This window comes from Gnatocerus cornutus, chromosome 10, assembly GCF_029298725.1.
Source record: "Gnatocerus cornutus isolate USDA-ARS CGAHR chromosome 10, icGnaCorn1.1, whole genome shotgun sequence".
In the NCBI taxonomy this organism is placed as follows: domain Eukaryota; kingdom Metazoa; phylum Arthropoda; class Insecta; order Coleoptera; family Tenebrionidae; genus Gnatocerus; species Gnatocerus cornutus.
Genome location: NC_142242.1, coordinates 7,995,631 through 8,011,488, shown reverse-complemented (window position 1 = coordinate 8,011,488; position 15,858 = coordinate 7,995,631). Strand labels below are relative to the sequence as shown.

The following is a 15,858-nucleotide window of genomic DNA, read 5'->3' as shown; positions in this document are numbered from 1 at the left end:
TTAAAAACAAAATTTTGAAAATTTGCATACGCTCATAGTTGACAAAGCTCTAGAAGCCGACCCAAAAATTTATTTTTTGTCACTTATAGTTTTGGCGTCGCGACGCCTTAAAATGTATTTTTTATCTAATTGTGAAGGTTTGTGAAATCAACCCCTAATTTATTTTTTTTTAATATAAGTGTGTTAAAAATATCTCAGTTGATATTTTAGATTTAATATGAATTGTATTCAAAATGTGAGGAAAAAATGCTGTTTTATCAAGTTAGTTTCCAATTTCATTACGTCAAAATTGGGAACTACGTTTACACCGGTCTGTCAACATCTTGTGTCACAAATGACATCTATCCTTTGGTTCGTTTTAGATGGTAACAAAAGTCTTACTTGGTGAAATTGTCGCTTTGTCGATGTTAATTAACGATTTCTGGTATCCATAAAGTGCAACATGCCCGAGTTAATCAAAATTCACCTTCATATGAGTGAATGAAGTGACTTGTGAAATTTTGGTGTAAACGTAGTTTGTCACTGCACCGTCAAAATGTTGAAAACTAACTTGATAAAACAGCGTTTTTTTCGCAAATTTTAAACACCATTTGCAGTAGATTGAAAATAAAAACTCAAATATTTGTATTACAGTTATGTTGAAAAAAAATTGAATTCGCTAATATTACCGCAAAAACTCAAAAATCGCTAAAAATTATACTTTTTAGGCGTCGCGACGCCAAATAAACCATGATATCAAAACAAATTTTTGTGTCAGCTTCTAGAGCTTTGTCAACTATAAGCGTATGCAAATTTTCAAAATTTTATCTTTAAAATTAAAGACGATTTTAGGGGTGGACACAAGTGTTGCCGGACCCTGTAGAAACACGAAAATTTCCTGTTCTAAAATTTTAATCAGGCGTTCCTAATTAGCATAATAGAAATAGTAAAGTAATTTCATTTTTATAGCATTAAACGGCCAAAATGACGGAATTTAATAGAAAATAAAGATAATAGAAAATGAAACACGTCAAGCTTTTTGCCTGTTAAAATACACTTTGACGTTTTATGGAAATAATTTTAGATAAGTTACATTCATTCTTTAAAATATTTGTCCGTTTTCCTCCAGAAAAATGTAAATTCCATTTAAAAACGTCACTTTTAGATTACAACCAAAGACTATTGTCGGCAACAAAAACTCGGTAGAATTCCACATTATCGTTCTGATTAAATTTCAGAGAACATTCAGAACAAAAGACGCAATAATATCGTTGTCAGTGCTGAAACGTTTATCAGGTATTTACAAAGATATAGCAGTTAGATATTATAAGAGGGTAACTTTATTTTTGCCTTCTCAGTGTGAAGGAAAAACTGATAACAGTTCTAAGTTTTCAGACTATAAGTGGCTACGGTTTCCGGTTACAGAGAATAGAAATCCGATTCTTGAAACCATTCGAATAAATTGAAACAACTCGAGGGGTTAACGATTTATTTTTTCTTTCAGTGTAATCCGGGCAAATGAAGACATGGGTAGAAATGGTACAAAACAGTGACAGTAATGTTAAATTTGTTTTCATCTTCGAGTACGTCTGTTATTGACAAAACACGATTTTCTTTAGTCAAGAATGAAGTAATTGGTACCTTGATGTAGTCCTCCATCGAATATCGATATAAGAAAATAGTCGTAGGGGTTGTGAACGCGCTGTTTACCCTCAGATTAGTTTGCTGTGTCCAAATAGAGACTGTTGTGTTTGTAGAAGATATTTGGCTTGGTCCATTAATAAATGATGTGTTATTTTCGAGCTGAAGGGATGTTAATTACGCTGACTCTCCAGATTTCTAATTGCAACCCTTAATATTAAAACAAATAGCTTGTTTGAAAGTTACAGGTAAGAAGATGAAAAACTTTAGCGTTAATCGATCGAAGAGCAGTAGTTACGGTCGTGCGGTTGTGGGTAGCGCAATGGTGGGGCGGCGGCGGCCGGGGGCAAAGCTTGGGGGTAGCCGGCTTCCGTGGAGGTGATGGGATTTCGCCGGGGGATTCGTCAAGATAAATGGGATGAAGTTTGGGGCTATGTAGAAACGCTTATGTATCTACATCAGGTTGAGCGTCTAAAATATAAGTAGGTATTTGTTTTTTTGCTCGCGATGATAATAAAAAAATATTTATAAGATATCACTTAAAACGCGTCGGATAAAAAACTCGGAGCTCAAGGGATTTACTTCCCAAATCAAAATATACGTACTACCAAATCTAGACGCTCTTTTTTAGAAAAAAAATACAACACAATTAGAATAAAAACAAGAATCTAAATGGAAATAAAAATCTCCTAGTGTGGTAACTACGTAAATAACGAAAAACTCCGAGCATTTATAAGAATCACTTAGCGGATAGTCCTTCAACTGGAAAGGATACAAAGCTTAAAAGCTCTACCTTTAAACAGCAACGTGTACTTAAAGAGATTATCCCCATACAAGATTTCATTAATTAATAAAGAAATAAAAATGTTCTAAAAACTTTGCTTGCAATATTCACAGCAAAGTATTTACCCTCGACGCTTCTGGGAATAAGCGACCCTTCGCAAATTTTACACTGCTTTCAGCTCCACAACCTTCTAATCATTTGTTGATTTTCTTTATTTATTGAGACCATAGTAGCAGTGTCTCATTCTCAACATTTTTGACAAGATTGTGAGTTATTTTCGACTCAGTTTTGTGTTAATTAGTTGTTTATTTGTACCGTGCCTGTTATAGTGCCTGTAAATTGCTAAAGTTAATTAAAACTAAATATTAAAGGTAGGGAAAACCTTATAAATATTTAACGAAAGTTTGAGGGTATCCATGTTTGTTTTACCTGTCTTTATTCTCCTGTCAATTGTTGAAAAAATGAGTAAATATATGCATGATCAGACTTTTTGAATGAAATCACTTATTATGCGAAAGTGCAGAAAACTTGGCAAATTATCAACAGAAGCTCATGTTTGAACTTGAACAGTTGTTTGAGTATGTATAGAATTTCCACTAAACTATGAAACTACACTTTCCATTGGATGCGTGAAACTATTATGATGATCGGGTCATATAACAAATCAACGAGAAGACCGTCATATTATTAGCCATTATTAGGTTTCCCAATTGAAACCTTATCTCCAGAGTTCCACTGATGGTGCGTAAGTGAAATATTTGCTTCAAAGAAAATAAACAAACCTCAATCACAAATCAATCACTTTCGATAAATTGAAACGATATGCATGCAAATTGAAAACTAATATTTCTAGTGTGATGTTGCCAAAGAAAAATGTTACTTCTAAAAAGAGAGTAAAGCACCTTTGGCAAAAAGATATGTCAATATTTTTCCGACGGACGATGTTGTATGTAATATTTAACAACTCTCTGAAGCCACTTCCTGCTATGATATGCCCAATAGAACACATAAACTACACCAGAAGATGGAAATTGCTAAGACTTACTGCCGCTATATTTGATAAGTTCAAAATTGAGCAAATGCCCACAAGTGTCTCTTGGACAAACGTCACCAAATTTAAATAAACGGAAACAAACTTTTGTTTAAAAAACAATTTGTAACTACTTGATAATTAACCAAACCAAAAACTAAAGTCATTAGTTAGATCATTAACGTGATATACGAGCAGATCCTTTTTTACACTCCTCTTATATGGACGTCGTAAATTTAGTTATATTGTTCTAATTTACGGAAATACACGTAATTTGAATTAAATAATAACTTTAAAAATCCTGAGCTTTTAAATTCCATTTTCCATTTTATATAAAGTGGTTATGAAAGACCGTTAATGACCTCCATTTACTCTTTAATTAAAACTGTTAATATATTTTGTTGCACGCATTTCTCCAATTTACGTCCTGATCAATTTTGACCTTTTTGGTTATTTATCATCAAATTGAAGACTAAAAGGTTTTGACCAAAACAATGAATAATTCAACCTATCAAAATATCTAAAAGTTTAATTCGTTTCACAATTTTATAAAAGCTTCATCTTTTTGTAAAATGTTTACATTAAACTGCAGTAAATTAGCGACCCAAAAAAAAACTTTATTTAAATAAATAAAATTGAAATGAAAACACCGTACGTAGTTAATAGTTACTAGAAGATTTAGTAGAAAAATGTTTAACTAAATTTATTAAATGTAAATCATTTAAAATATCTTTTTAATTTGTTTTGCAATTTTATAAAAGCTCTTGCATATTTTCACAAAACGTCGGAACTGCAGTAAAGCCAGGAACATTGTTTAAATAAATAAAATCCGAAAGAAAACAAAGTACGTAGTGAACGTAATAAAACCGCCGAAATCACTATTTGTATTGCAAATAATGTAAATAGAATAAAAAGCCCTTGTGAATGCGAGTAAATATAAAAGCCCTAAAAAGTCAAAGCTTTTATTTTTTCGCTAGTGACATAAAAGTAAAAATTCCCGGACAAAGCGACCTTCTAATTAGTACTGATCCATATAAGATTGGTGAAATGAATTTATTTTAAAGCAGTTAGCACCACGTGTGCAGAAATTTATTTTTGTGCGTTCTTTTCATCAGAAATCTTTCACCTGAGCAATTTTAATTCCTCATTGCATCCCTATTTGTGATTGGTTTATAAAAGCGTGTCGTGATGGAGTTTCACTCTCGCAAAGTTCGAAAAATTTATCTTCCGAATATAAAAAGAGTTTATTTGTAATGTAAATCTACGAATTCAAGAAAGCATCCGTTGCGAGAGTCAAAGAGAAAATTTGAAATCGAACACGGACACATCGCTGAACGTTTTTATGTAATAAATAGATTTGATATCGTATTTACAATGTTACAATTTCGGCGACGTTGTGTGTAGACAAAGGATAATAAATTATAGAAATTCACAAAGGATGAAATTCGCAATTGTTAAGCGTCCCAAAATTTGGCGAAAACACTAAGCTTAACAATATAGAGAACACAAAAACCCTCGAGAAGGGCTTCTTTATTTTTAAACAATTCTTTAAGAATTAGGAGAGGGAGACGTAAAGGAATTGGAGAATGAATAGTTGAGTGAAATTCAAGGAACTAAGGTGGATCCGCTGTGTGGCTTCTCTTTATGTTGCAAATGAATAAGACCGATTTCTGGTGAAATTAGAGGCTTCATTGAAAAATCTATAACGTAGATTGGTGGATGCGCCAAGCAAAAAGTACCATGCGTGTCTTAACGAGGACATTTGTTCAAACTTTGATTCAAGTTTTATCAAAGACAGATTTAATTAGTGTCAACACCTTGAAAGGGAAATAATCGTCGCAAGTTTAAGACAGTGAAGCTCAGATTTTTTTAATAGAAAGTTTGTCTTGTCATGTTTTGTTATGTAATATAGTAATTTCAGCAGAAGTAAACCGTGTAAAGAAATAATGAACATTGGAGAAATCAATATCCGAAAGCAGTAAGAGCGGTTTTGGGGATTATGTTATGGCAGCCCTCAGTGGAGAAGTACCAATTCTGGCGAAGCTGATAAAACGGAAGTTGGTACCACTAACGTCTCCAATTAAAACACTGACGGTGTTGGGCTGTTCTAGAGCTTCTACAATCCAATTAGAGTTTAAGTCGCTATTAAAACATTGATGTATGTGGGCGGTTATTTTGAAATAAAACCGCCTTATTGGCTCGTATCATGATAAATAATGACTCGTAAAGAAGTAAGTAAGTAAACTATTTAAGCCTTTTATAGCAATCAATTGTAAGATTTTAATTTACTGACGCTACTTTCAAGATCGATTGGATTATATTAGAAACTTAAAAATTCACAAGCGCCTGTCTATCAACCTGTCGAAATTTTCATTTCAAATTCGTTCATTAAAATGCAATATCTCAAGAAAAATCTACCTTTGGATTGTATTTAACATCCAACAAAGAAAACATAAGTTGGAACACATCACCCGCTCGCGCGATAATGTAATCATAAATATTCAGCTCAAAAGTGAGACAAACAAATAGTCGTGCTAAATTATTTATCTTCCACCAAATGCTGGGAACATAGTATATATCAAAAGTAAAACACCGCTCTCAACGAACTTTAATAACAATTATCTCATAGGTGCATTTCACGTAATATAATGCACAAACTCTAGTTTTTTCTTGACTTTTGGGACTAGTTTTTTTGACTTATTTTTTCATCCCGGTGACATAACTCTTGTTTTTAACTCCCCACAGCGGCTCTAAATTCATTTCATATATACACATAGAGGCCTCAAAACTTTCCAAATGCCCAGACTGTGAAATAAAATAATATTTTTCTTTCTTGACTTTATAATTGTCTCTCGCGCTTCTTGCACCTTAGCCAAATGACTTTAATTATTATTCATAAATAGTTTAAAACAGGAAAGTTCCACAAAACATTGTACAATTTTAATTACAAACAGGACTGGATTGGAAAGTTTGGCGAGATTTTGGAATGTCGTAATCCCTTATTTGAATAAAAGAATTGGAAAGTTTTAGTGACTTTCGAAGAATCTTAAATTGTTGTTTATTTTCTCGTCCGAAGAGAACTTTTAAGACCTATTCAAACATGAAGAAAATAGGTTCAAATAACAACAACTTTTATATCGATCTGTCGATAATAATTTATTATTTAGATTTTCTCCAATTCTAGTTATAAATGCACTTAATGTGATGCAATCACAGACCTACAAAGACGTGTTCCAATCCAATTTGAAGCAGTAGAAAATTGCTCTATCATTACTATTACAACGGACAAAACATTGATAACAATATAAATTCGCCCGGCGCTTCCACCAAAATTTCACACACAAAAAGTAGATAAAAATGCCAGTCAGTTTACGTGAGAAACCAACGTTTTGCATCTCAGCTATTGATTTTTAACGCAAGGCTGTAGTAATTCAAAACATAAACATCATGAATATTAAAATAACGTTTAAAATTTTAAGCATGTTGTAAATGCTTAAAAGGGTAAGTTTATGCATGTAATAAATCAAGCATAAATAATTTAAAAGTACAGTAAAGAGTACAACACACCTTAAATTCAAGTGGATGTTTAATTAGCTTAAAAGATATTTTTAGCAGCGGCGCATTTTTAAAAACCTGTCTCGGAATGTACAGTAAAGTATCCGCAATAATAGAAAAAACGAGCATGTAATCGCACTTAAAAAACGAATAAATGAGAGCGTTTTACTAAAACTAACCAGTTTTTAGTTCGCTATTCACGAAAGCGACAACCTGTTTTATCAAATTGAGGTAAAACTTAGGAAATGCAGTAATAACAACAATAATTAACATTAGGACAAGCAATTGAACACAATGAGGTGCTAGATTACACGAAAAAATGTGCAGAAAAACAAAGAGCTTGCTGAAAATGAGACTAAAATTCTGAAACCTTGCAATAATTAATTTTGTAGGAAAATGTAGTGACGCTTCAGTTTTCATAACTTTCGTAGTCAGATTTAATACTTTCCTCTTTTTTTATCAAGATTAATAATAAGAACGTGTCGATTAAACTGTAAAGTAATTAATTAAAAAGAGTGAAATATCTTTCAAACTGCGTTTATTTGCAAAGGTATCATAAAAAGAATTCCTCGAGAGGTTTAAATTATGCCATCCAAGTGTGCCAGATGTGAAATGACATGTGTGTGAAAATTATTGAAGTATTTAATTTATTGATTGAATTAAATTCGATTATCGGTTCAGAGTGAAAACCGCTTCGACTCGATTGAAATATTTAATATAATTTTATTACTTAGGAAAATTCAATTTAAATTTCACTCGTAATTTCTTAGATTAGGCAAAGTTTTATGGAAGCTCTCACATCGGTAATATCGGAGAGGATTCGGAGCGCCCTTATTTGTCTTAATTTTTATTAGAACTTTCAGCTCGGAAGGTGAAATCAGGGGGATAGCGAATATCCCTTATTGCTATGCAAGTTGTGCAGAGTCGGCTCTGGCAAACTTTACCTTTTTTAACGCGTGAAATCGGTTCAGAAAGAGAAAAACAAAATTATCTCCTCCACTATCAATCATTGGCGAGTTAATTTAGTCTATGCTGTCTCCCGGGGTCTGAATAACAGTTATGAAATGTTGTTGGTGATCGGTTTAACTTCGGTGAGGCCGACCCTGGGGTAGTAATATATTCGCGAACGCGACTAAAGGGATTTAAGGGTGTCTGGTGTGGGTTTGGCTGTTCTGCAATCGTTTCCGACCCATTGCTCCATTATCGGACTGAGCCATCTTTTCTGCCTTATGCTCTTCTGCAGATTCGAATCGCCGAACCTGACCGGGAATTTTACTTTGCCCAAAGTACATCACTGACTTCCGCTTTTACCCTTTTTTAGACACACATCAACATTTGCATTTATGCCCAACTTACTTCATTGTTAGAAAGCCGCACCCAACTCAAACAGAAGAAATAATATTTAAAGACAACAGCTCATACCAAACAAAAAACGTCACATTATTCCAGTCAGGTGCGATTACCACAGCTACCACAACTCTATGTTTACTCCTCGTTATAAATTCTAAAGCTCTTGCGACATTTAAAGCTGTTTTCTCTTAAAATCATACTAGATTTAGATAAATACAAGCTTCATATAAAATGAAAATGTTAGACTGGATCAAATCAATTTCAAAACTACAAATTATCTTCTATCTTTGAGTCTGTTTAATCCCTCTGGTATAAAGCAATTAATCATCAAAGTCTCTTGCGAATTTCAATTTGCATGATTTGCTTTTGTATGTTTCTATGACTCAAAATATCATTTAATTCTCCTGAATTACTTATTATGCCGACTATGCTAAATTTATTTGGGGCTTCTGAATAAAATTTTCTCTCGGAAATGTTCTCTTTTAATATAATCTAACTACTAAACTAAGTACTAAACACACAAATGAGATGAGCTGTTACAAGGCAGCAGCAGAAAAAAATTATTTGGAATCCGGGCGAAATTTGTCTCAAAAATAACTGAGATAGTGACCTCAGCACTTTGGCATTAGATTTAGACTTTAGGAAAATCTTAAAAAATGATGGTATTTTAATCGCTCATAACTCAGTTATTTTTGGACCGATCTTATCGAATCTTACTTTGGATTCTACGTGAAATTTTCTTAAGAATAACCGAGATATCAATCGAATTAAATTTTCAGAGGGTGATTTTAGGGTCATTTTCAAGACGCTGTTTCGGGGCAAAAACTACGTTTAGTATTATTGAATTCTATATCGATCGAAAGAGCAGCTCGAGACCTATCGACTGACCAAATCACAGATCGATCGAGCAAGTAGTTTACAAGAGGCAATCGAAAAACAAAAAATTGAAAATTTTTTTTGCCCAAAAAATTAAACATCGAATTTTTAACGATTGAGGGCTTATTCTAAGGTAGAATGAGCCGAGAAAAACGCTGCCGCAAGCCGTTTCTTAAAATCTTTTTTAGTTTCGGAGATATTGACCTTTGAAATTTTTCCAACTCAAAATTCAATATCGGAAACTTTGATCGCTCTTAACTCAGTTTTTCTGGCCCGATCTTAACGAATCTTGTCTTTTTAGATTCTACGTAAAATTCTGCATAAAATGAGTACCAATACGTTAAGATTGCTTCATAAATAAGCGAGATAGCGATTGAGTCTACATTAGAGTCTGAAAGGCAGCTAACTTCTACATTAAAAAATGGAGATTTTGAATTCAAATTATCAAAGATCGATTTATAAGCTTAAAAATTGCGGGAAAAATTATTCCGAAAAGAATTTCTTAATATTTGGCTTAATTCCGGAGATATCGAGAAAAATCCTTTTCGAACCTCCAAAATTTTGGGTCTTTGGCGACTACTTGAAATTTCAAATGCCTCTGACTCGGTTATTTATCGACCGACAAGAAAAATAAAGGTATTTTTGGATTCAGCGCGAAATTCTGCGTAAAATGAGCTCATCCAGCTCAAATTTCCTTAAAAAATAACCGGTATCGATCGACTTAGATTTTCAGAGGGTGATTTTAGAGTCATTTTCAAGACGTTGTTTCGGGGCGAAAACTGCGTTTAGTATTATTGACTAAATTGACCATTGAATTTTCGACTTTTGAGGGTTTATTGCGATGCCGCAAATCGTTTCTCAAATTTTTTTTTAGTTTCGGAGATATCGAGCTTTGAAATTTTTCGAACTCAAAATCCAATATCCGAATCTTTGATCGCTCATAACTCAGTTATTTCTAGACCGATCTTTACGAAGCTTGTCTTTTTGGATTCTACGCGAAATTCTGCATAAAATGAGATTGCTTAATAAATAAGCGAGATATAGACCGTGACTGAATTAGAGACCAAAAAGCAGCTTTCATACTGATGCAAAAATATGTTCAAGTAAAGAACTTCAGAAAAAATATATATACAAATTGGTAACGTGGTTATATATTTTACAATGCTTTTTTTTATTGCACGAGTAGATAATGTAGGCTCATTAGACAACTAACATGACTGATAGAATTAAGAATGTCTATATAAAAATATCTTTGAATTGAGGTCAGAGAAGACACACTTTATCATTTTTCTGCCATTATTTTGAAACGCTTGTAAATTACAAAATTGGAGGAAAAACTAGCCCTATTGACGTTGTATGTTATTTGTCTTACGCCACTTGAAATTCGAGCTATGTTACGAGGAATAACTAGACCTATGTAAACAAACTTTGTCTTATCTGTCTTAGGTATTTTTTGACCATTGCTCGATTATTATATGAAAATGATTGTAAAAATAATGAACAAGGACCATTCGTTTACAATCAAACTTCACCATAAAAATACTATTCTGATAAATTGCAAATGATTAATTTTGTATTTTTCCTCCTGTTGACTCAATATTGTAAGTCGTACAGCCGAAGGAATGTTCTTCGAGAATGTGATAACATTGGTATTTTATAGTTATTAAAACACTGTTGAGTCATATCCTAGGTACTGCAAAATTTCAAATTAGTCTTGGTCAAGATGTTCTCGTTCTCGGGATCGTCTCGCACTGTCGTATTGGAAGCTCGCGCCCTAATAGAAATATCTTTTCTAAGTGATTGTGAGTCTTCTTCATTCAGCAATTCAGAGTCAGGCGGAGATGGTGGTTCCGACAATAATGATTCAAAAAACAACGGTAAATCAAGTCCTTTGAAAAATAGTGAGAATTCTAGCACGATATCGAATTCAAAATCCAAAAATCAATCTGACACAAAAGAGGTAAGCACAAATTCAGACACTGGCATTCACAAGGAATCGGAATGCTTGCAAAATGGAATTGAAGCTAACAAGAAAAAAAGGTACTTATATGTTTATTAATCAGATTTTTAGTACTATTTTATTTCTGTGTAGTTATAAGTGGAGGTACAACGACGATAGTTTATCAGAATCAGATAACAACAAAGAAATTCCACCTTCCAGTGAACAAGTGGAAGCCAAACGTGGCAGTATGGAAAAACCCAAAACTGATACAAATTATAATTCAAATGAATTTATTGTCGATATTGACGAAGACAACGGAAAGACGGTGTCAAAATGGTCAACTGGAGCCTCCGTTAGCGGTAAGGAACCTAGTGAAGACGACAGAACTCATTCTGAAGATTTGTTAAAAGACTACACCGAACCATTGGAACCTGTACCAGAAGAAAAATGTGAAACGATTGGAAAAATTTTAGCACAAAGACGAGGAAAGAAGGGCGTAACCGGAAGCAACACTACAATGTACCACGTTGAAGAAAATGGAGATCCTAATGAAGGCACAGATCCTAACGACTTGGAAAACACGGAACAACAATATCTCATCAAGTGGAAGGACAGGGCGCATGTACACAATACGTGGGAATCCGCCGACTCACTCAAAGAACAAAAAGTCAAAGAAATGAAAAAGTTAGAAAACTACATCAAGAAAGATGTTAAAATTCAGGAATGGATGAAGCGTGCTACTCGCGAAAATATAGAATTCTATGAGTATAAACTTGAACTGTCACAAGAGCTTCTCCAGAGTTATAATAACGTCGAGCGAATTATCGCAAAGTGTAACAAACTCGACGGAAAAACTGATTATTATATCAAATGGGAAAATTTATCGTACGCGGATTCAACGTGGGAAGATTCCATTTTGGTCCAGAAGCGGTGGCCGAAGAAAATCAAAGAATTTGAAGATCGAGAGCAATCAAAACAGGTTCCTACGAAACACTGCACGGTTTTGAAGTATAGACCGAAATTCCACAAAGTCCAAACGCAGCCTTCTTACATGACTGGAGTGGAAGAGGTGAAAGAAACACCACCGAAGGAATTTGACTGTTTTTTTTTTCCATTTTTTAGGACTTGGTGCTGAGAGACTATCAAATGGAGGGACTCAATTGGCTGCTTCAGGCTTGGACGATGAGAAACTCTGTGATATTGGCAGATGACAGGAGTCTTGGTAAAACAATTCAGGTAATAAACAAATATAAGTAAATACAATTTTAATTCTCGTTTTTTTTTTTTATTTAGACTATATGCTTTCTGTATTATCTTTTTAACAACTATCGATTGCACGGGCCGTTCCTCTGTGTTGTGCCGTTGTCGAAGATAACTTCATGGCAGCGAGAATTTGCGCAGTGGGCACCCGAAATGAACATTGTGACTTATTTGGGAAACGCCAAATCAAGAAATACGGTAAAATCTATCTTTTTTAACCAGTCGCTAAAATTTTGACTTCCCAGATCCGACAGTATGAATGGAGGTCTGAAAGCTCCAAGAGGTTGAAGTTCAACGTAATTTTGACAACATACAGAATTGCCGTCAAAGATAAAGCATTCCTCGGTAGTTTAAGTTGGGCTGTTTTACTTGTTGATGAAGTTCAAAGGTAAACAAACCAAGATTAATTAACTTTGTTTAAATCACCTTCCTCTTACAGACTTAAGAACGACGAATCTTTACTATATAAAACTTTGATGGAATTCGACACCAACCATCGGCTTCTGATCACCAAAACGCTGCTCCAAAATAATGTCAAAGAACTTTGGGCGCTTCTCCACTTCATCATGCCACAAAAGTAAGTCAATTCAATTTTAAAATTTTCTGTTACGGTCAAGTCCTAGTTTTTGATAAAACTCTTCTGGTTAGGTTTGATACGTGGGAAGAATTTGAAAAGCCACATATCTTACGTCGAGCAATAAAAGACGTGAAATCATCGTTGCCAAAAATGACAGATAAGATTATTTGCGTTGAAATGACGCCGGTACAAAAACAAGTTTATAAGTCGATTCTTATAAAAAACTACAAAGCTTTGCGCAAAGGTGTGAAAGGTTCAACTGATACCTTGTTGAAAATAGTAGTTGAACTAAAGAACTGTTGTAACCACACATTGTTGACGAAACCAACCGACTACGAGTCGCATAATTCTCAGGAAGATCAATTGCAGTTATTGCTTGATGGTTCGGGTAAATTAGCATTACTGAACAACCTTCTGATGCGTTTACACGAAAGGAGTCACAGAGTGTTGATATGCTCTCAGATGATCAGAATGTTGGACATTTTGAGTGAATTTCTCCAGTTGCGCCATTATCCGTTTCAACGTATCGACAGCGGTGTTAAAGGCGAAATGAGAAAACAGGCACTTGACCATTTCAATGATGAAGAATCTACAGACTTTTGCTTTTTGTTATCGACGCGAATCGACGGTTTAGATATTAATTTAGCGACAACTGATGTCGTGATCATTTTCGATTCGGATTGGAATCCTCTTAACGACCTGGAAGCTCAAGCAAAAGTCCATAGATTAGGACAGAAGGACCTACCCAACATTTACAGATTTGTATCAGCAAGATCTGTTGAAGAGAAAATGGTAGATCGTGCCAAACAAAAAATTATTGATCATTTCGTCATCCAACGAATGGACATAACTGGACGAACAGTTTTGAACAAGAACGGATTTTCAAACAACAATCCGTTCAATAAAGAAGACCTCGCGGCGATTCTCAAGTTTGGTGCGGAAGAAATGTTTAAAGAAGAAGAATCAAACGTAAGACTAAAATCAGTTCATTCTTGTACTCTTTTATTTTATTATAGTGTGACATCGATGAGAATCTGCGTCGTGCGCAGACCAAAGACGACGCCGCACCAATGTCAAAAGACGAAATTCTCTTTACTTTGAAAGTTACCGGATTGGATAAACACACCGAACCATCACCGGTCAATCATTCAGTCGAAGAAAGCAAAGATTGGGACGAAATTATCCCTAAAAAACTACGAAAGAAAGTTGAAGAAAAAGAGAAGGAAAGCTCCCAAAAGAAAGTCCAGCAAATCAACCAATCAACTTCAACTGAGGACGACGGTAAAAACAGAAAGGGAAAGAAGAAAGAGAAGAAGGTAGTTAAAGAATCTAGTGGCTCAAGCAGCAAAAGTGAAGAAAGACCAATAAAAAAAGAAAAAAATAAAAACTCCTCAGATATCGATGACGAAGACATCCAACAGTTGCAAAATCTCACAAAAGTTCTCCACGACCGTTGCTGTGAATACATCGTTGAACACGCTAAAGAAAATAATAAAAGTACTCAAGATAAACCCAGTCGTGGTCGCAAAAGAGTACATAGTCCGTCGTTCAAAGTCTCAAAGAAGAAAGATGTCTCAAAACCGAAGAGACAAAAGAAATTGAAAGAAACCAAACCAATGAGCACAGAAATCACTGAAATCATTGAAATCAGTTCAAACGATGAAGATTCCGTTGAGACATTTTCGAGTGCAACAGCGTCTCTTCTGAAAAAGAACAAATCTGAACTGGAGAAAAACGACGATAGAGACTTGGCAGGCAGCAGCTCACAGAGTGATAAGAAAGAAAAGAAAAAGGACCGGAAAGTCGCTGGGCGTAAGCGTTTGACCATTTTAGATGTTTTTGCTGACTTGAATCCTTCAGTAATTTACGAGGTATGAACACACCAGTCATTAAACTAGAACTGAATTTGTTTTATAGTGCAAAAAGAAGATGAATCCTGTCAAAGATGCATTGAAAGCTTTGGACAATCCAGACCGATCATTATCTGAAGATGAACGAATCAACCACACAAGACTTTGTCTAATTCAAATTGGTGAACGAATCAATTATTGCTTGAGACAATATAGTGATCCAGACAAAATCGAGGAGTGGAAAAGGTATTTTTGTACTTTAATTAACTTAGTTTTTACTGTGTATTTTAGTAACTTGTGGTATTTTGCCTCGAGGTTTACCAAGAAAGATTCCCAAAAATTGTACAATTTGTACAAACGCGCGTGCAAGAAAGGAGAGGTAATTTGTTGTGTTGATAAATAACGGGTTGTTTCTACTATCGTTTTATTAGGACGCTAGCAGCAGCACTAGTAAAGAAAAAACAAACAGCGAGAGTAATGATGATCGGAAGAAAACGGATAAAAGACCTCATGATGGTGAAGATAAAAACGCGAAACTAAGACGCATGATTCTGAAAAGTATAAAATCTAAGTTGTTTGGATCACTTAGTAATAACTTGTTTTTAGAAAAGAAAAGTGAAGCAAAGAAGAAACCGCGATGAACTAGATGAAGAAGAGGGTCTGCTTCAAATATTAAAAATAATAGGCTTAAAAGCGTTTCTAGTTACACGGGTTTTTTAGTGTTTTTAGCTTCATGATATCCTTTAGATTTGGGTTTTACAAATAAATATTTGGGTATAACTTAACCGCATCAGCATAAGGTTGCAATAAACCTATGAAACCAACCTTGTTTGGTCCTTTTCGTTTATTATAGAATTTGTTGGTGTTGGTTTCTTTAGAATTAGAGGTTAGTTTTTAGCTTTATTATATTCTTTAGGTTTGGGTTTTACAAATAAACGTTTGGGTATAAAACTGTTTTTCCTTTGTGTTCAAAAGCAAAACAAAACTTTTAAACATTGTTTCTCTTTAAAAAGC

The 15,858-nt window shown here is 34.2% G+C and overlaps 1 protein-coding gene and 1 long non-coding RNA gene across 2 annotated transcripts in view; one reads left to right on the top strand and one right to left on the bottom strand.

The window, feature by feature from the left end:
* Window positions 1-15,858, bottom strand: part of LOC148167592 (uncharacterized) — a 52,786-nt gene that overhangs the window by 8,627 nt on the left and 28,301 nt on the right. The gene's annotated exons all lie outside the window — the stretch shown is intronic.
* LOC148167593 (ATP-dependent chromatin remodeler CHD1-like) lies at window positions 10,697-15,793 on the top strand. Its single transcript, XM_088048018.1, is given in 18 exon segments — window positions 10,697-10,772; window positions 10,830-10,864; window positions 10,906-11,255; window positions 11,308-12,226; window positions 12,280-12,393; window positions 12,451-12,615; window positions 12,663-12,805; window positions 12,857-12,994; window positions 13,066-13,978; window positions 14,011-14,865; window positions 14,912-15,090; window positions 15,136-15,223; window positions 15,276-15,369; window positions 15,372-15,402; window positions 15,456-15,555; window positions 15,592-15,618; window positions 15,698-15,730; window positions 15,761-15,793. Coding segments are annotated over 18 exon segments (4,293 nt in total).